General features: G+C 40.6%; 1 protein-coding gene across 1 annotated transcript; it reads left to right on the top strand.

Annotated features, from left to right (window-relative positions):
* The first annotated feature begins 383 nt into the window (after positions 1 to 383).
* Positions 384 to 21,904, top strand: LOC101465473 (insulin-degrading enzyme). The gene is made up of 25 exons (XM_004554541.6): positions 384 to 915; positions 1,702 to 1,886; positions 3,780 to 3,987; positions 5,103 to 5,272; positions 6,107 to 6,229; positions 6,756 to 6,868; positions 6,977 to 7,139; positions 7,440 to 7,532; positions 7,690 to 7,781; positions 8,009 to 8,089; positions 8,228 to 8,331; positions 9,011 to 9,113; positions 9,210 to 9,332; positions 9,742 to 9,824; positions 11,016 to 11,160; positions 13,025 to 13,135; positions 13,224 to 13,344; positions 14,176 to 14,267; positions 14,879 to 14,990; positions 16,502 to 16,669; positions 17,107 to 17,379; positions 18,139 to 18,200; positions 19,566 to 19,638; positions 19,735 to 19,802; positions 20,471 to 21,904. The coding sequence occupies exons 2-25, from the start codon at positions 1,727 to 1,729 to the stop codon at positions 20,564 to 20,566; spliced, it is 2,937 nt and encodes a 978-aa protein (XP_004554598.3). The 5' UTR covers positions 384 to 915; positions 1,702 to 1,726; the 3' UTR covers positions 20,567 to 21,904.
* The last annotated feature ends 11 nt before the right edge of the window (positions 21,905 to 21,915 follow it).

The following is a 21,915-nucleotide window of genomic DNA, read 5'->3' on the forward strand; positions in this document are numbered from 1 at the left end:
GTGTTTTTGTCCATCAGTGAGTCATTCTGCATGGTTTGCTGAGCTACGATTTGGGGGAAAGGATAGCTATTATTATCGCTATTGTGGTATTTCAGGAACTCGTGCACCGGGATTCCTGGACTGCTGTAGTATCTGATGAACTTGGATATGATGTTAGAGGGACCAGCCAGCTGCAAAGCGATTGCGTGTTCACAGATAAGAATGATTCCAAAATCCCGGAACATTAAACATAATTATTATTATTATTATTATTATTATTATTATTATTATGTTTAAAAAACAAAGTAACAGTGCTCATTATGTATTAACCTTAACGGGTTACAGAAAATGGGCCACCTGAGTTCTGTTCTCGGCTATTTGTTTGTGCCTGCTGGTGTGCCTTTCTGTATGTGCACAAGCATGCATATAAACACAAACAAAGTTGTGCGCACATGAGCTCACAATCACTGAAAAGAGAGTGGTTGTTTGTTTGTTTGTTTTCCCGTTATTTTTCCGCAACTTTTCATTTTCACCCATACAAAACGCTGAACTCCTCACCCCGGCAGTGTAATCGATGTCAGATTCACTGACAGTGCGCAATATTATGAACTACTACTCTGTAGGATCTGATGCTTCCCGTCTGTTTCACCTTCAACTATACCAGGATGTAAGTGTCAGAATTTACTGAAGACACATTTACAGAAATGTGACATCCTGCCCTAGTGAGGCGCTCGCTCTTCTGCTATCGATTGCTTGCGTCTGTTAAACGATGACGCTACAGACATTAAGGTTTCGTTTTCTATATGCATAAATCCAAACAGTTCAAAACTGTTTTCATACTGTCTCAGGCTTCAAAGTGTGTATAGGTGCATTTACCAAAAGCGCCAGTCAACAAGAGTCAGCAGGCTACCTCTTCTGTTTTAACCGAACTGTTAGGTAAGCCCTATCAGATAATAATTGTTACTTTTATTTAAAAATAAGCGGGTTGGTTTTTTTTTTTTACACCAAACTAATCCTAGCAGCTCGTGCCGTTAGCCAGCTAACCTCGCTAAAGCGATACTGTTAGCCGTGCCTACCTTATGTGGAGGCTAGAAGCTCACATTAACAATTACACTTTTCAACATTGCGAACCTTTCTGAAGCTTTTGTCTTTAATACGATAAAATAAAGTTTCTTTGTTGAATTAATTAATGTCCCCTAGTCAGTTACTGTAGCTAATCGCTGGCAGGTGTGTTGTTTTTCTTGTTCAGCCGGACAGTTGTCTTCATCTTCCTACGGGATTTTTTCCCCTCGTCTTGACTGCCTTTACCTGTTTTTGCTGTTTCAATTACTGTACTTAGTTTTTTTTTTTAAGTAGCATCTACACCCGGGGAGCCATGATAATATAATAACTGCTTTTTAAATTACTTTGTAGGCTGTATAGAAAGACTGTGCTTCAGTTCACGTTTTATAAAGCACTACAGGTGTTAGACCTTGATCATATTATTGCGGTTAGCTGGACGGCAAAGTAAATAATTTCTATTCAATAAACTGAGAGGCACACGGAAGTCCGCGAGGACTACTACTTGAAAAAATAATAGGAAAGAGTTGGCTGATAATGTGCTTCCACAGTGTAGTATGCCAGCATTTCGAGGCATGTTTAGTACTAAAATCCCCTTTGGCCATTATGTCACGTTAAATCAGAATATAATAAACTCCAAGAGTTGGTTTTCTTTGCTTGCAGGCTGGTGTCATCCTTGTCACTCAGAATGACCGGCCAGGTTGTGAGGAGGGTAGTTAGTGATGTCATTCGCTCACCTGAGGACAAGCGGGAGTACAGGGGCCTGGAGTTTACCAATGGCCTGAAGGCAATGCTCATCAGTGACCCGACCACAGACAAATCTTCAGCTGCTTTGGATGTCCATATAGGTAATTAGGCATTCATTGCTGTTGTCCTGCCAGGTGATCATGACTTCCTTTTTTTATGTTGCTTTCTACACAAAGAACATCTGGAAAACAAATGGAAAAGGAAGAAATTTTCCCCATCATACTCTAACTGTGCTTTGCCGAACAGGATAATTCCATTCATAGAGATGCTCAGTTGCCAAACTTCCTTTAAGCTTTGGATGGGTATTTTTTTTTGTATTATCTGGTATTTCTGTTTATAATAGCAAGTATATTATTATATGCTCATACTTAAATCTGCAAACTGCACTTCTCAAACAGTGAGTCCCTACCAGTTTGGAAACCTTATTTCATTACAGTGTGTAAATGTAACATAGTTCAGTTCTAGTTTCAGATACTAGTAAACAGCAGGTACAAACAACACCACATGTAATGCAGTAACTTTAATAATAACAGATGAGGAGCATTATGGAAAAGTTACCAGTGAATACCTGTGGTATTTGCCTAAAGTAAAGAAGGTATAAAAAGCACTGTGAAGCAGATTGAATCAGTCATTGGCTACATTTTAAAACTGCCCTCACACTTTGCTAAAGCAAATAAGAAACACATTTTAAGAAGTTTATAATTGAGGCGACTTTTGTTGTGATTTGGCGCTATATAAATAAAATTGAATTGAATTGAATACATCATCATCTCCTCCATTTCACCAAACCTTCAGCCTCACAGCTCTGCCTCAGTCTGCAGGGCCTCTCCTCAGATCTGAGACTGTCTGAATCACTTGTTCTCCTCCAGTTTTCATTCGTTATTTGCTTGAAATAGGACACTACACTTTTAGTTCAGCCGCTCAGCACAGCCAGAAACCTGTCCAATTCACTCGTCTGGTCTCATAGTCTGCCCCGAGGGCAAAGCTCAACACAGTCAGGCTTTCTTTGGCTTAGCTGGTTTAACTCCAGGTTTAACTTCCCTAAAACTCCAGTTCAAGATAACTGGTTTCTTGACTGATTATCATCTTTCTCTGTTGAGCAGGGCTTTGTGCTTTGGGCTTCAGGTTTTATGACTCTTCTTTTGCACAAAATGATCTGTATGCCTGCAAAAAAGAAATTTGGAACATAACCTGCCACTGACCAGATTATGTTCAGCAGGTTCAGCATAAGTTATTGTGGTGAAAAGAGAGCAAGTTTGGTGAATGCAGAAAACTGCCTGACATAGCTTACTAAGCCATTGATCTCATTTTGCAATAAAACTGTCTGATCATCTCTGATCTGCTGTGGCTCAACATACCATCTCTGAGCCATTCAGCTCTGCAGTACTTATTCTTTTATCAAACCACAGTCTCCTATATATTTATCAGTTGATCACATCTAGCTAGTGCTTGGTCGTGTTATAGCAGTCTTCATATCAAAATGTTTGTAAACAATACATGCTGCGAAGCAACCAGCTATGCTAGAAATGTTTTACATTGATTTCTATGGGATTGGAATGACTCCCTCAGCAGTTCTGTGGTACAAGTCTTGTTTTGTTTATTTTTTTTACTTTTTTTATTCCTTTGCTGCAAAATTCACTGTCTAATGAATAAACCAGATTTAGGAAAATTCATCAATATTAGATGGCGGGATGGGATTAGGGGTCAAAAATAACCTCCTTGGCAGTTCTAGTGTTGCATTAGACAGATACTTTGAGTGCGTGAAGAATGTGAATTCGTGTGAAATAGTTTCTGTGTTTAATTGAAAATGATGAACAGCTTACCAGCGTGCATCTCATTGCTTATAAATCCTCCTGTTCTGGTGCCGTTACAGATCTGTTTTTCTCACCTGGCAAACTTTAAAAGTCACAACTGTTGCATTGAACAAATTTCTCTGATCAAAGAGAAGCAGCACCATTAACTACATTTCTCTGGGAATTTCTCTTAATTTGCAGGTTCTCTGTCTGACCCACCAAACATCTCAGGGCTGGCACACTTTTGTGAACACATGCTGTTCCTGGGAACAGAGAAGTACCCCAAGGAGAACGAGTACAGCCAGTTCCTCAGTGAGCACGCAGGCAGTTCCAATGCCTTCACCAGCAGAGAACATACCAACTATTACTTTGATGTTTCCCATGAGCACTTGAAAGGAGCATTAGATAGGTACTTTGATGTTCATTTGATAGTATTAATTTTGGCAGAAACTTCAAAGTGATAGAGAATGCACTATTAAAAGCTCAGGGTTGTTTGTGTTTAGGTTGCCTTTTCACCCCTTAGCTGTAAAAAGCTGATGGGGTATTATGTTGTTGCAATGCCGGACAGGGGGGTGAGTGCCGTGGACATCTACATTTGTGAATGTGATAACTTGAGAACGAGGCGATGTAGGTGTTTTAAATTGATACTGTAGGTATCAATCTCAGATGAATCTACTAAAAATCTCAGAGTAATTTGAATCTGAGTTACCTCAGCCTCAATGTCAAGGTCAAGTTTTCTAAAAAATCTTGTGAATGCGATAACTCAAGAAGAAAGTCACTTAGGATTTTCAAATTGGTACCATAGCTGCATCTACTAAAAATCTCAGATGAGTTTGAATCTCAGTGACAAAATAATTTTTCTGAAAATCATCTGAATGTGATAACTTGAGAATAAGGCAACACAGGATTTGTAAAGTGATACCACAGGTGTGTCTACTTAAAGGCTGAGGGATAGCACTGATAGTTACCTGTGTTTTTCAAATTATGGGAGGTGTCTAAATATCTAGTTATCAGTATAAAGTATAGCCCTTGGGACTCAAGGTTTGGAAAGGACGTTCTGGTGGTCGGAAATTAACCTACAGTGTAGGCTTACCTAATTAGAAATGAATGATGGTTCTAGCAAGCATCTGTTTCTGTCGCATAGGCTAATTGTTCCCTTCCACCACTGAATCGTGAAGGCCACCTGGGCTTCAGTGGTAGGAAAGAACTGTGAGGAGTGATCTGAATTATTGATGATGATTCCTTTCTGGAAAATGAAAGGATCATATGTGTCGATTAGTTAGCCTTATTCTCTTATCTCTTTTCATAATATCTGTGTGCCTAATTTTTTGTAATCATGGCAGACTGCTTTTTATTTGAATTTCTCCCTCTATGTTTGTAGTGTATAATCTTTATTTAAAATAAACAAGATTATGCATTTTACAATACTGAGCCACCGGCTAGGTCATAACTATTATCACACCCTGTGGTTTTTCTACATGCTGAAATGTACTCCTTGATAACAGCAACTTCTGACCTTTGTAGGTTTGCCCAGTTCTTTCTGTGCCCATTGTTTGACGAGAGCTGCAAGGACCGCGAGGTGAACGCTGTGGACTCTGAGTACGAGAAGAACCTGAAGAATGATACCTGGAGGCTGTTTCAGTTGGAAAAGGCCACTGGCAACCCAAAACACCCTTTCAGTAAATTTGGAACAGGTAGAAACTGTTCTTGCCAGACTTCACTTTGAAACTATATCATTACATCATTCATTCTGACTGCTTAGTGCATCACATTTCAGTTGTTATAGCAGAATATTTTGACTGGAGAGCAAAACCGCCCTGCACAGAATATTTAAGCAAGGATTCCCTTCATAGGGTCGATATGATGTGTTTTAGATTTTGTATTAGACTACTAATCTAGAGCAGAATCCAGTCACATATGTTAATGTTAAGGGGTCAGAGAAATTACTGGAGCAGGCTAATATTTGATTAAATGAGGTTTACATTCATGCAGCCTACTTATTATGAGACAGCTGTTTTAGCCCAGAAAGACTTCTTAATGGCTTTGGTTTTAAAAACATGAACATGCCATTAGTCAAGTTTTTTTGAGAAAAGAGTTTATTCTGTTAAAGTCATCCCAGATTAAAGTGACGTATACTCAGAGCAGCTGTGAGCTCAAAATAGCCACCTGATGGCAGTCTTGAATTATACCGTCTGTATTCCCATTAAGAACAGGAGAGGATCAAACAGACCTGAAAGCAGTGCACTCAGCAGACTAACATAAGCTTCTTCTGACTGCTGCTTTGATGGTGTCTGTGTTAACAAATACAGTGCTACATGTAGACTGTAATCAAGTTTATTTACATACGCTTTAGCTTGTAGTTAATAAGCAATTTTTACTACAACTTTGAAGAATTTAACACAAATATTTGTTTGCTGGCAATTTCATTTAGACTCTTTGAAAAACTATAACAACAGAAAATGATCATTAGTTAACTGTACAATTGGAAAATGTGTGTGCTTAATAAAAGGGATAACTTTTTCTTATAGGTAATAAAATGACACTAGAGACAAGACCATCTAAAGAGGGGATTGATATCCGTAAGGAGCTCCTGAAGTTCCACTCCACGTATTACTCATCCAACCTCATGGGACTGTGTGTGTTAGGAAGAGGTAAGATGTCATTGCTCACATGGGTGATGGTTACATCCAACCTATGCAGCGAGTAACTGGATACTATTAAAGAGGATGTTGTTATGGGTGAGGTCCTGGCTTCTTAATGCCTACCATACTAACCAATGAATTGATAAATGGTAAATGAGTTAAAAATGTTGTTGCCTCCACTCGGTAGAGTAACGGTGATTAGTATTAAAACCTACTAAGAAACGGCGTAATGTAATTTACTGCCAGAAACAACTCTTTTAAAAATTCTTAAAACACTTTAAACGAACAGTAAATATGACTCAAAATTGCTTTTGGACAATATAATAAATAAAAATAATACATTTTAAGTTTTAATTTTATTTTAAATAAGATTTTACAGATTCTTAGTAGCATCACAACATGTTTTATATATTTACTAGCTTGCTTACCAGCCAAGGACCAGGGCACTGTGGGTAATTATGATGAGTACTGACATCCTTAAAGCTTTTCTTTGAACAGCACATCCTTACTGCTTTTTTTAACCCTTTGCTGACAGAGTCGTTGGATGAGTTGACGGCCATGGTGGTTAAGTTATTTGGAGAAGTGGAAAACAAGAATGTGCCTATTCCAGAATTCCCTGAACACCCTTTACAAGAAGAACACCTTAAAGTGAGCTGCTTACCTATCACTCCTTTACATTTTTTTGCATTGCAAAATGACTGTCAACGTTTTTTATCATGTTACTGTGGGAATCACACACGCTTCTGTTTATTACAGAAATTCTACAAAGTGGTTCCTGTCAAAGACATTAGGAAACTTTATGTGACTTTCCCCATCCCAGATCTACAGAAGTACTACAAATCGAAGCCAGGACGTTATCTGGGACATCTGATTGGTCATGAAGGACCTGGAAGTTTGTTTTCTGAGCTAAAATCTAAAGGTAGCAGACTGCAAGCTGGTGACAAATATTATAAGGAGAAAGAGATACACATAGTAAAACCATATCCTAAAATATATAATTGACTCAGTGTTGTTTATTGCCTCAGAGGTTACTTAATTATGTGTTTTGCGACCATAAAATGTAACACAACATTACCCAGCAGAGCGGTGTGCCTCTAATTTAGTGATTGGGATAGAAGTTAATTTTCTTTTAGTACAGAAACATTCACAGTAATGGTTTCTGTCATCATAAAAATAAAAGAAACACATTACTAAATTGTAACGGTAATTACTTTCTAAGGCTGGGTGGACACAATCCTTGGAGGACACAAAGAGGGAGCCAGAGGATTCATGTTCTTCAACATCAAGATGGACTTGACTGAGGAGGGCCTCTGTAAGTCATGCATCCCACTACTTTACATGTATTGTATCTAGTTTGTGTGTTTTGCATGTGATTATGATCATTCCTCACTATGCACAAGTAAAAGAAATAAAGCAACAAGAAATACGTGAATATTAAATCTTGGGGCATGATCTGTGTGTCATTGCAGTGAACATTGAGGACATAATCTTCCACATGTTCCAGTACATCCAGAAACTCCGTTCTGAAGGGCCTCAAGAGTGGGTGTTTAACGAGTACAAGGTGATTTATGTTGTCAGTTCAGTAATACTGTTTCTGGAGGGCAGTATAAACTTATTTTCTATTCCTCACTGTAAAAACTAGTTTAAAAAGTCATAAAAATTAGAATAGAATATAGATGGATTATTGATTGAGTTCTATTAAGGGTACATAGTTCAAACTGAATGTAACAATTGTATGTTTTGTTACTTCAGCTGTTATACCATCAACCGTTCTGCCTCTCTCTGCAGGATTTAAAAAAAGTTGCTTTCAGGTTTAAAGACAAGGAGCGCCCTCGTGACTACACTTCCAAAATAGCAGGTTTACTACAGGTAGGTCCAACAGCCAATTTATCAGGTGTCCAGTTGAAACTGAAGATTCGATTTATGGAGGTCTTTAGAAAAATTTCAGAATTGAAGATTTCTGTTTTCAAGCAGTACAGTGCTAACAAGTTTCTTTGGGTGTTGCAGCACTACCCTCTTGAAGAAGTTCTATCAGCAGAGTACTTCTTGGAAGACTTCAAGCCAGATCTAATCGAGATGGTGCTGGATAAGCTGAGACCAGAACACGTCAGGTCAGTGTGACTTGGTGATGTGTAGTCAGGCTCACCTTGCTTTTTCTGTTACCAAGTATGAAGTACCTCTCAGAGGAAGATGTGGGCACATGGTGTGATAAACTTTAAGCTAAACTTTACAGCTGCAGTCCCACTTGGATAACTGGACTGAAATAAAAGTGGGCCTGGTGTAGCTTTAATTCATTTACTGGGTTGCAGCTGCTGTGCCAAGCAAAGTCCAGACTTGTAACCGGTCCATTTCTTAATGTGTATTAAGGAGACGACAGCATGCAGTCATTGGTTGACCCTGACAGTTTGCATGCCAGTCTCTTCCTTTACTGAAGTAGCCATTTAATTCTGGGCTTTTGCCAAAACTGCTTTAAATTCATGAACGAATGCTTCTTTATTTATCCATCTCATTCCAGCTACAAGAGAACTTACAGAGAAACACCATTTCCTTTTACACTGAGTCCTTGAACTTTGTTTAACTAAAACATACTGATGGAATAAATGTTCAAACTTAGGAAAAACCTGCACTCTGACAGCTCCAGCCAAACGATGTGTCAATGGCTGTGCACCACCTGAAACATGATCGAAATGGAAAAGCACTCACATCTTGTGAAGCTAACAGGCACTAAGTAGCACAGAGGGCTTTTTGTATAGATCTATAATGTGACCTGTTGTCTTCTTACTTTTCCAGAGTTATAGTTGTGTCAAAATCATTTGAAGGACAAACAGACATAACAGAAGAGTGGTACGGCACGCAGTACAAACAGGAGGCCATCTCTGAGGAGACCATCAAGGTGAATGATTGTGTCCAGTTTTTCTGCTGTGTAATCAGCGTATAACCACTACATCAGTTATATAAGGCTCTGATTGTTTATCTTTTTCTGTTGTAGAAATGGGCAAATGCAGACCTCAACGGCAAATTCAAATTGCCAATGAAAAATGAGTTCATCCCTACCAACTTCGAGATCTACCCTCTTGAGAAAGACTCTCCGTCAGTTCCCACTTTAATCAAGGCAAGTGTTTTCTCTGCACAGCTCCATCAAAGTGTTGTCACTTTTCATTGTCTGACTGCGTTGGACGGTCCCTGCTTACCTGCTTCTTCTTAAGTCTCTTATGCTTTCATATGGAAATGTGGTATTGTGATTTAGACATCAAGCATTAGTTGTTGTTGTGTCAGGATCAGAGGAACTAAGCAGCTAATAAAAGCTTACATTTCCCATCTCTGTTGGAACAACTGAATAAAAGTTAGTATGGCTTTTGTTGTTTGTTGCTAAGAGACCTATCAAAGTAACACTGTTAGATTTCTGTGATTAAATGAGCGTCGTCTGCTTGTACAGTTTACCTTCTGCTTGCATTTCAATGCTTTACTTTGTTAAGACTTCCCATGAATATGAAATTAAGTTTGGTTTTCATTTCTTCCAGGACACTGCTATGAGCAAGGTGTGGTTCAAGCAGGATGACAAATTCTTCCTCCCCAAGGCTTGCCTGAACTTTGAGTTCTTCAGGTGAGTAGTAAATATAGAGGATTTGTTCTGCAGCTGGAGTGTGGACACAAATTCTTACCAAGTAAATTGTGACTCTTAAGATTAACTCAATAATGAGAAATCATAAATGTACTGCTGCTACAACAGTGCATAATAAGTTTTAAAGTAATCAGATAACAAAGTGCAAAAATAAATATCGAATTATGCATGAGTGTTATCGGGTTTGTAAGTCAGCAACCCCTGTAGCTGATATGAATCCAATTCAAACCTAAATGGAATAATAACCAGTGCCAGTGCTTGTTACACATGAAGAGATGAAATATGCAAAAAGCCTCTAATAATTGTGCATGTACAGCTGTTCTATTTCCCAGAGAGAGAAGATACTGATAGATAACTTTAGATGTGGAGAAAGGCATAGGAAGTAAAGAAGAAAGCGAGGAAGAAGAGAGATTTCGTTTTGTTTTGTTTTACAGATGTTTAATCTATACATGAAGTGTTGAAGTTATATTTTTTTCGTATTGTGAAATATGTCGCAAAACATACTGGTTACTGGTTTGATGAAAGTACTCAACAACTAGGTGCAGGCTACACTGGTCAGTTTGCGGTGCTGTGGTGACGATTACAGTAATGCACTGTGTTGGACTGGTCCAGAGTGGCTGTGGTGTTAATAGTGAATGTTAGTTTACATCAGGGGTAGCAGACATCAAAGTAATTCAAGGTGATAATGCTAATTAGACATTTGAAACCTAGTGGTGGGAAATCTGGCATGATTGCTTGTTTGATATCCGCTTATATTTGGTGCAAGCATTTCTTTTCCCCACACTGCCCCACTACAGCCAATTTTAGGGTTACCCCAAGAGCTGAATCCCACTTTAGCCCTTGGCTATACTCATTTATCTGTTTGGTGTAGAGGCAAAGCCCCCCATCTAAAATTTAGGCAACAGCAAATAGAGTTGTACTGTTGTACTTTTGCCACCTCAGAGGATAGGTTGGATTAGCTTAGATCAGCTTTTAGCCATATTTTCCAACATTTTACAGCCAATCCCTGCTGAAATTAGACAGTATTAGTCTATAAGTAATTCCACTGTTACACTCCTGATAGCTACAATTAATTATATGTTCATAAATTGTGAAACATGCTATACAGTAGTTGCAGTTTGCATCAGCTGATGCAGCTTTATTTGTATGCTTTGTGTGGCATTTTCTCTACAGCCCGTTTGCGTACGTGGACCCATTGCATTGTAACATGGCATATTTATACCTGGAGCTCCTCAAGGACTCCCTCAACGAGTATGCATATGCAGCCGAGCTAGCTGGCTTGAACTATGAACTCCAAAATACCGCCTATGGAATGCATGTGAGTATTCATAACCCCTTCCCGTCTCCGACCTCATGCTCTCTTCCCTTTATTATCCTCAGACGGGGCTACAATGGCTCAGGCAGGCCTGGGTTGATGGGCGACTTTAACCTTCCAATCTGACCGCGTCTGTGGCCAGACTGCAAGTTACAATAACAGGAAACTGCCGTATATTGAACGTCTTTTATTGTTTGACATACTTGATCATTAGAGACTGTTCTGTAGAGATTTTGAACCTGCGTGTGTTTTATATCACTTCAGAAAACCTTTTAACCCAGCGGTCCCCAACCCCTGGGCCACGGACCGGTATCGGTCAGTGAGTCGTTTGGTACCGGGCCGCAAGAGTTGAGGCTCCGCTGTGAAATTTATGGTTTTCTGGGATTTTATTGTTAACTCGGTTTCCCTGGGTCTTTTCCCATGTTGTAGTTGTGTGTCTTATATTTATGCGTTACCATAGCAACCAGAGAGCATTAAGGGGCAGAGAGGAGGATGTTACTCTAATTGTTGTTGGGGCATTTCAGGAGGACGCTGCTAATAAAGTTACACAATTACACAGTGAATTCTCGTTTATTATTATATTTACAAAAGTACCACAGTTTTTGTCTTGGCCGTATCATTTTATTTTGTTGTATTTATCTGCGATACCTTAAAGGCCGGTCCGTGAAAATATTGTCTGACATTAAACCGATCCGTGGTGCAAAAGAGGTTGGGGGCCGCTGCTGTAAAGCCCCGTACTGGCATATTATCTTCATATTATCATCTAAGGATAAATCTTTGACTTCTTTCTTTTCATTTTTTAACATTTCTATGGCGTGCCAACATCTTTATTTTAAAAAAGTATACTGATAATAAAATGTCAAGTTTTGTGCAGACTTTAATAGTACGCAAAACTCTGCCTATGTAATTCTGTTTAGTGCCTTTTGCTGCCATTATTACGGTTATCTACACGTTTGCCTAACAAGCAAAAGTTCCCTAAATGAAACGGAGGTACCCAGAGGGAGGCCCCTTGTGAATAACAGAGCAGGCAAAAGTAGCCATCTATTTTTATTTCTTATTTTTTGGCACTTTTATTGTAAATGTAATACCAGACAGTGAATGAGAAGGCATCTGTGCCACAGGATATAAGGGATAAGGTCAGTTGATGCAGATACCCTGTTTGTTTGTTTGTTTTTTTTGTTTTTTTTTCATATTTGCTGGTTTGTTGTGGTGTTGTCTCTCCACTGTTCTTTAAAACCTGCTGACTTCTAACAACTCTTCAGCTGTCATAATGACCAACTAACCTGCATTCATTAGCTCCCTTCTCACCTGTGAATTCATGACTGTGGTGTGTCCTTACAGAGGGCTGTATAGCTGTGTGATGGGCTGCAAGTAATTGATCTGAGTCAGCAGTGTTAGTGTGGATGCTAGCCGTTTGTCAAGGTTAACGATGTTTGGAGAGATTACTTTTAACAGGTGTCACTGCAGGGGCTTGGCCACAAGGTGAGGTGAGCTGTGACAGCGAAGCCCTGGGAGGTTATGCTGAATCCTGAAGGGCCATTAGGTGTGCGTGATGCAGGAAAATTCATTTATGCCCAAGCACGTGCAGTGAACTCAGGCAGAACATTGACATTCTTTTTGTTTTTGAGTCTCTAGAGATTCAGATTATTCTTCACCATGAGGAGTCGGTCTAATCTGGAAAGATTTTCTTCACAATAGTTTGGCCAGCCCACGATTGAATTAAATGGAGAACACATTCATGTATTCATGGTAGCAAATGAATGCAAAACCTTCATAACAACAAATGTTAACTGTTATACTAATAAGCTTAATGTATCCTTTTGTTTGTGATGATGTGCCGCCTGTCTCCTGTCACTGTGTGCTGCAGCTGTCTGTTAAAGGCTACAGTGACAAACAGCACATCCTGCTGAAGAAGATCATCGAGAAGATGGCCACTTTTGAGATAGACGAGAAGCGCTTTGACATCATCAAGGAAGCTGTAAGTTCAGACTCACTGACTCAGTAATAGTTTAGCTTCCAGTCTCAGTTTTAATGGTGATCTGATTCTGCCTTCTTTCTTTCTGCAGTACATGAGGTCTTTGAATAACTTCAGAGCTGAGAGGCCTAACTATCATGCTATGTACTACCTCCATCTTCTAATGACCGAGGTTGTTTGGACCAAAGATGAGCTCAGAGAGGCTCTAGATGGTGAGACTCTTAATGTTTCTCTTCTGTCTCAGCAGGAATGCTTACTGGCTGCTTTTTCATCTGTGGACCAAACAGAGTTAATTAAAACACAGAATAAACACATAGCTAAGCTTTACTTCAGGCCAGAGCTGAGGAAATGAAAAGTGAGGCTTGAATTAATTGCATGAGGTTAACATAATAGCTGCAGTGAAAAATGTAAAACTATCACTGAAGTTTTCAGGTTTCTGCACACAGTAGAGGCCTCTCCTCTCGCCTTGGGTCTTTTCTTTTCAGTTTTTCTCCTTTAAATGCTGAAGCTGTCCTCTAGCAGTTGCTTCCCTAGCTGCAGTCTTTCCAATGCACAGTGCCAGTCTGGAGCCTGCAGGGCAGCTTGTTATATTTTTAACCACAGAGCTTACACAGAGTATCCTCAGATTCACACGAGACTCAATTACCCTGCTGGGTCAGGACCTGGAGCTCAGTCACCTGGGCCTCCAATTAGCACAGCTCGTTTTTGTTATCAGTCCCTTTAGCCCACCGTCCTCCTCTGTCTGGAATCTCTGAGACGCTGCGAGTCTCCTGCTTCCTGCTGTGTTGGTGCTGCTACAGGCAAATAATCAGTGTTTGTGTGCTGATTTAGCCCATCCACCAGTTGCTTAAACTTTTATGCACATGTAACTGAATCTTTAAGTATGATTTTTACCACCATGAAATGTGATGTGCTGATTTCTTAGTGGCAGGAAGACTGTCCAACTGTCACCACACTCAGCAGTCATTCTTTTAATCAGTCTGTTACCAGCTTTGGAAAATTACTCTTTGATTGATTGCTTTTGCCTGTGATCTGTATTGCAGATGTAACTCCCCCACGCCTTAACATCTTCATACCTCAGCTGTTGTCGTGGTTACATATCAAAGTCCTTCTTCATGGCAACATCACCAAGGAGGTTAGTTGGTGTTTGGAGTCACTACTTTATTATTTTACTACCAGTTTAAAGTTAAAAGTTTCCTAAATCTGTGGCGTCTACGTTTGTAATAATGCAGCTTTCCTTTCATGCCTGCTTTAGTGATGTGTAAGAATTTGTCTCTGTGGGACAAACTACACTTTTTATGCCTTCGCAACATTTATTTGGTCCTCTGTTCATATCTCAGAGGATTTTTGTCTCATATAAGATCCTGTGATCCAGTTGCACTTTTTGTTATACAGCTCCAACATTATCATGTAATGACAGTGTCACAGTCTGCTGGAGGGAGAATTAGACTCATAAAATAGACCAATGATCCCTTCGACTAATGATCATCATCGAACTACAGTACTGACTGGTTCGGGGGTGGTCATGGAAAAATCAATGTTATATACATCTGCCATCACTGGAAATTGGTTGTATAAATGGGTCCAGTTTGGACAGAGCCAGTTGGGTTATTCTAAGTAATGTACATAGAAAATTTTTAAATTCTTAGATCTCTACAAAATGTTTTTCTGAGAGTTCAGCTGGTGTTACTCAAGAGTTTGTGGACTGAAATGTTTGAATTTCATTTCCATCTGTCACTCCTCTAGTCTGCTCTTGGCATGATGCAAATGGTGGAGGACACGCTCACTGAGCATGCTCACACAAAGCCTCTCCTCCCGAGCCAGCTGATTCGCTACAGACAGGTGCAGGTTCCAGACGGTAGGTCCTCTCTACTCCTCCAAACCACACACACGAACACAGACACACACACACACACACACACACAGGTTAAGCTCTCTAAATCTTCATCTGCCAGTCATGACTGTCTCCACGGCGACCGTGCAGATGGGTTTTTGTCCAACGCTCTCGCCCTCGTCATCAGTGGCACCATCATGCGTTTGTTGAGAAAAGACCTGATTGAATTCAGCATCCCACATTTACCTCAAAGGAACATAATGGTCACTGAGTGGAAATGGACGTCATTGGCTACAATACATACACACCTCACTGTCAGCAGCTCAGACAATGAACACACACAGGCAAACCTGCACTGCCTTTCAGATCACATTAGGAAAGCTGAATGATGTGGAGGCGAAAAGCAGAGCTGTGCGAGGCCACCTGGAGAAATCCTGTGTCTCTCTGAGGGACTTTCCAGGCTGGGCTCCAGACTGCCATTAAGACGCAGAGCAAGAGGACATACAGGCTTCAAACAAAGCTTCAAACAGAAAGTTGTCATAAATGTGGCCAGTCAGACATCCATCACTGGTAGTGGTACTGTGTAATTTAAATGCAGATAAGCAAAGATAGCACATTGTTTAAAATTCAGACAGCTGTCACTTTTACACTGATGGACTAAGACTAGAAAACAGCTAAATATACACATATTCTGTTTGGAGTTTTCACATTCCCTCTGGGGGGCACTCTTAACCTTGCGCATATGGGTTGCCTGCTCAACCCAGTGAGTTACACTAGTGCTGCTGAGTAGAACTTTTGACAGGGAGTGTCAGGTCCAGAGTGCTCAGTCAGCATGTGCATAAAGACACCTGCATTACTCAGCCTGCACTCGTCCTGCATTCAGAGCAGACTTGATCACAGTGGATTTAAACAAACTAGAGTTATTGCTGTTGGCATTCAACGGGCTGTTTCTGTCTTATTGAAGTGTCCTCTGTCCTCTATCTGAACTGTGCTGGTTTTACTGTACAGTACTTATCTATGGCTCAAGCAGTGTACTGAAGTTCAGCTGTAAAACTACAATGAAACAGCTCATGTGCTTTTTGTAGGAATTGCTTGTGCAAGTTTCTAATGCAGCACTGAAAGACCTGATTAAGTGTGCAGGGATGGATTGTATTAAGTTGTACAGCACAGCTGGTGAAATTCATTTCTAAGCTTATCAGAGTTCATGAGTCAGTGGATTTTGGGTTAATGAAAAGGATTGTGCTTTAAATGACTTCAGATGGTTTTGCTCACTCACATGCCAAGTTTAGTTCTCAGCGTATCTCAGTGAGGTCCTGTTGAAACTTCACAGACCAAAAAGCAAAGCCAGAAGAATTACAGGTGCTCATATTTTTACATCTAGTCTTTCTCTTTCCTGTTTTTAGTCTTTTTAATATTACATATAACTGCACAAGTACAAAAACAAGGTGAGTACATGGGGTTAAAGGCCACATGAAGCAACCCGGCCCTTTCTTCCTCTCTCACTGTGGATGTGCTTCTGTTTTTCATGATTGCAGGTGGCTGGTATGTTTACCAGCAAAAGAACGAGGTGCACAATGATTGTGGCATCGATATCTACTACCAAATAGACATGCAGAGTACACACGACAACATGCTGCTGGAGCTGTTCGCTCAGATCATCTCTGAGCCCTGCTATAGTACACTGAGAACCAAAGAACAGCTGGGTGAGGCTGCAAAACACAGACAATAAGGCAATATTGCCATTATATAACATGGGTACCATTTTCCAGAGATGGAGTGTTTATACAGACACAAAAAATGTGGCAGCTGTATTAAGTTTGCTAAATTAGATGTTTTATTCCTTTTAATATTTATGCATTTTATTGAGAATTACAGTGCAATGAAATTTGCAAAGTGCTGTCAGCTGTGGGAATGTTTATTAACTTTGAGAATGAATGGGTTGCACCTCTTAACCACATCTTAAGTATCACTGTAATGAGAGTTATAAAAAGCAATAAAAAAGTAGACCTATTGTACTCATCCTTATTCGTGTTTTTGTGTGCATGCGTATTATTATTAATGATAATATAAATGTAGTTTTTCTGCACTGTGACTCCATTTCCTAAGCTCTTACATACTTTTTCTCTTAATCCCCTAAAAGGCTACAGCGTGCATAGTGGGCCACGTCGGGCTAACGGAGTGCAAGGTCTCTACTTCCTCATCCAGTCGGAGAAGGCGCCCCACTACCTGGAGAGCCGAGTGGAAGCCTTCCTGTGTACTATGGAGAAAGCTGTGGAGGAGATGAGCGAGGAAGCCTTCCAGAAACACATCCAAGCCCTGGCCATCCGCCGCCTGGACAAACCGAAGAAGCTGTCTGCTGAGTGTGCTAAATACTGGGGAGAGATCATCTCTCAGCAGTACAATTTTGATAGAGGTGAGGCTTCCCAGCAGTCCTCTTCACCTCCTGAATAACTCTTAATTATGTTTAGTTTGCAGGCCAAATGGGTTTTTCCTGATTGCTTGCCTAAGTGTTTAAGTACAAGTTCTTATATTTCAGTATATTTCAGACACTCCCCGAGGTGAGTGGGATGTTACTTCGACAAGCACAACCTGAGATCGATTAAAGCCTGAAATAATCTGCAGCCACAGCACACCTCTCCCATCCAGCACTCTGCTGAGTGTAATGGATTGTAATGGGCCTGATTCACTAGTAATCTGCCTAAAGCCCCGAGTGACGGCAACACTGTAGTGCTGCCAAGGGAGTGGTGATACTAGCTGTGTTAGAGGAGACGGGGGTGTCGGGAGAACATGCTAACAGGCTTAATACCAAGAGCTCAGAGAAACATGCAACACAATTTATGAATAAGAGCTTACACAAGGTCTGCTTCATGGAAGCGCAGAAGAGTGGCTGTTAGTTTCATGTTTCCAGTGAAATGTAATCATGAACATTTGGGCCAAAAGTTGCTCATTTGAGTTTCATTATGTTTGATATCAATATGTTGCACAGGCAAAAGACTGAACTCAATTTTAAACATCCAAGTGCTGTAGTAATAACTGACACAAGTAGCTGACTTTCACCGTGATGGGTCACTCTTGAATTTTTGGTTTGGTGCTGCAGTATTTAGGATGCTGGCTGCACTCTTTAAAAAGTTTCTAAATAATTTACTAAATAATTTTTCCTGCTGTTTTGCAGACAACATTGAAGTGGTGTATCTGAAGACTCTGACAAAAGAAAACATAATGGAGTTTTACAGAGTAAGTAGTACAGCTTTATGTCTCATGATGCCTCTTCACTGGAATACGTTTCGTAGACGTTTAACAGCACAAGACAATGGTAACTATGGAAACTCATAATCAAAGACTATATGTAAAAGATAGACTTGAACATTTTGAACTTTAGCAATTTGGCTGCTGACATTTTTTTGAGGGGGGGGAGCCATAAGTGACCACTTTCGTAGGAGCCTATGTTATGGCTAATTCTAGCAGGCTTGTTTAGCTGGAAGCATTTGTGCACTGTATGAGTGCATCACGCAGACTTGGATCTCTAAATTGCAACATGCTAATAAAATATTAGACCTCGACTTCTTGGATGGGCCGTACCTCACTGCAGACCAAAAGCTCAAAAGCACAAACACAGATGAGGATCACTTCAGATCAAGGAGCTTCTATCTGCAGTTCCTCGATCAGCATACCTGTCACTCACTGTAAGCCTTGATCAAGAAAGTGTCATGAAAAAATTCACCCTACCCATCCTGTTCTCAACGGGCTTTTTTAACATGGGACTGTATGGGGGATTGAGATGCCTCAAGTGGCAGGAACTTGCAGTGTTTCTAGTAAAACTGGATATACTCGACCCCGCATGTTGCAGCGCTGAAATGATAAATGTCAGACAAATCTGAATTTGTGAGGTTATCTTATCTAACAAGAAAATTATGGTGTAAAATAAGGATAAAAATTGCTCTCAGCACCACCTACTCTGTTTGTGTGTCCACACATACACAGATCCGCTGCATTCATTCTGCCCTCCTAGCTTTCATCTCATCCAGCCTCCTGCTTCTATTCATAGCTGTGGAGGTGACACTGACACAGGACGCTCACAGCATATCAGCGGCAATAATGACAGCCAGCCGGCTTGTTTCGGGGGGATAAAGAGCCCAAGGACACCTGGCCCCAGAAAGAATTGGCATTATCGGAGCCCTGCAGAAACCATTACAGCCCCCATGCAGAATAAACCTAATGCATTTCTAATGTCATATCAGCAGCAATCGCACAAGCTGCGTCTTTTCTTTTTCTTTTTTTATTATTTAATTTCTGGTTGCCACAGTTGACGCCGTCTGACTGCAGATGAGCCAAATGTTCAGTCTAATATAATCCTCCATCCAGAGTCGGAGATGAAGCCCGACTGTGTCGCTAAATCTCCACAGGGCTGTCACAACTGATCACACACTCAGTGGGGAAACACACACAGCCATCCTGTCTGTGCTGGGTTTCTTTTCTGTGGTAGCAAAGCTCTTTCCCAAAAGTGATGAGTCATTCCATTAATGGAGGGAATAGTTTCTGGTGATGATGTTCCCTGACAACCTCCATGTATCATCCTCACCTGTCTGTCTGTCTATCCAGGAGCGACTGACGGTCGAAGCCCCAAAGAGACACAAAGTGTCGGTGCACGTGCTGTCCAGGGAGATGGACACCTGTGAGTATCTGTAGACACAAGATGATAACATGGGCTTCATTTAGACACCCACTGAGGTCGCTCACTGACAGTCTGACCTGTCTGTGTGTACATCAGGTCCAGTAGTGGGAGAGTTCCCCGCTCAGAATGATGTCAACCTGGCTCCTGCTCCTTCCCTGCCACAGGTAAGGATCAAACTTTTATTTTTATTTGTTAACCTGACAGATTCCCCAGCTGCTGATATTCAGTCAGATTTTAACATTACTATAAATGCGCAGCTTAAATGTGAAACGGTGAAGGTGAAAACCCAAAGGACCTGAAACGGTGACAATAACCAGGATATCCCAATACGTCTAACCAATAACTGACTGGAATGGGAGGCCTGTTTCTCATACAAACAAAACAACAAATAATGAACCTGTCACTCAACTCAAAAACCTTAAAAATATGTTTGTGAATCAAACCTTTAAAGTGAGTTTATGTGTAATTTCTTCAGTGTCACACACACCATCCTGCTTTTTTGGCTCATGTGCAGTGTGTGTGTGTTACATTTGACTTTCATAATTCTATGCTCTTATAATTTTCTATGATCTGTTCATGTGACCAAAGTAGGCAGCTCCTAATTGGTTCATTTTGTTTTGAAAACGATGTGTTAAAAGCCCCAGTTATGTGAAGGCATACAGAAGAAGCCTGGGTTAAATAAGAACGTTCAACCCACTCTCAGACGTTCATATCCATTACGCTGTGATAGGTTGAGCCAGCTAACTTATACAAAGTCCAGCTATGTTGAACTTGATTTGTAGAGGGGTCTTTACATTTGTCAGCCTCCCTCTGATCTTTTTCTTCTTTGCAGCCCACAGTGATTCAGGACATGACGGAGTTCAAGAGGAGTCTGCCTCTGTTCCCTCTGGTCAAACCTCACATCAACCTCAGGGCAGCCAAACTGTGAGCGAAGCCGGCAGGTCGACACAGCAGGGAGGCATGGAGGGTGGCTCCTGCCATCAGGAAGACCTGCATGAGTGTGTTTGTTTGCGTGGATGCATGTTGACTGCGGGTGTGTGCACGTGTAGCAGGGAGGAGCCACTCAAAGAGGAAACAAAAGAATCACAAAGTTGTTGACGTAGCTGTGATAATTATAGAGGTAACACCAGAATCACCTCATGTAACGTCTCTAATAGGAGACGTAAGCTCACGCTTCACAGCACTGTGTAGGCTGCTGTAGACGAAAAAGAAGTAAAACGACAAAAAAAAGAAAAAAGCTGAGGGCCAGGACCCTTTAATGAGTTCAAGTGTACTGCAGAAGCTTCGCAGTAGGAGGCTTTTTATTTGGATTATTCAGAGACATCCTGCTTTGAGGATGGATTGTGGGTTTATTGTGATGAGCTGTTGAGGTTAAAGACAGTAGCTCCATGAAGGTCTTTGCTTTTATTTGTTTGGACTGGTGTGTTTGTAACTCTCTGAGAGGAACCACAGCTCTCCTGGGGGGGAGAAATCCCAGAAGATGCACTCGGGAAAATGAAATCTTTTAAGTCAAATTTCTGAATTTTAACGTGTTTGCCTGTAAACTGCTAAAATATTGGGATCCTATGAGGAGCTGTTTTTAAATTGCTAACCACTAAACCATGCCCGTACATTTCTTCTTTTTTAATGCGTTTCACAGTAGTATGTCACTCAGACATCTCAGGGGTATGTCCATGCTGTTTTGCCTTTTATTATTATTCAATTTTATTAGTAATTAAAATAAAAACATTTAGTCTGTCATCTACATCAGTATGTTATTCAATTTACAGTGTGATCGGTTTCTGAAAACTGAAAAGTAACGGCTGTAGAGACATTTTTGTTTCTCTCCCAAAGCTTTGGGGAGGTCGTCAGGATCCGTTCACTCTGCATGAGAGACTTTCTGCAGCTGCTACCTTTCAGATTAGTTTGTAACCTGGTCTGATTTGAGGCACAATCCTGGAAGATCCAAAGAACCAGCAGCAGAAGCATGCCTTAGTCTATTATTTACACAGCATGTAGCTCCACAGCGTCTCAGGAGAGCCGGTGATAAAGCAGTTTTCACACAGCGTTCTAGATGAAACCAATGTTACATATCAGGCTTGGGCGGGCCGTGCACTGTTTAACTTCAAGTACCTAGTGAGTGGTTTTCATTTAGAAAATCAGATTATTAATTTCTGGATGTATTGAATGACTGTGATTGGCTGGTGGGGGTCATGGGCAGGTGAAGAGTGCTGAGTTTGGTCTTTTTATGTTTGTGTGTTTCTAATTAATAAACAGCTGAATGGAAGCTCGTCTGTC

This window comes from Maylandia zebra, linkage group LG13 (assembly GCF_041146795.1).
Source record: "Maylandia zebra isolate NMK-2024a linkage group LG13, Mzebra_GT3a, whole genome shotgun sequence".
NCBI lineage: Eukaryota > Metazoa > Chordata > Actinopteri > Cichliformes > Cichlidae > Maylandia > Maylandia zebra.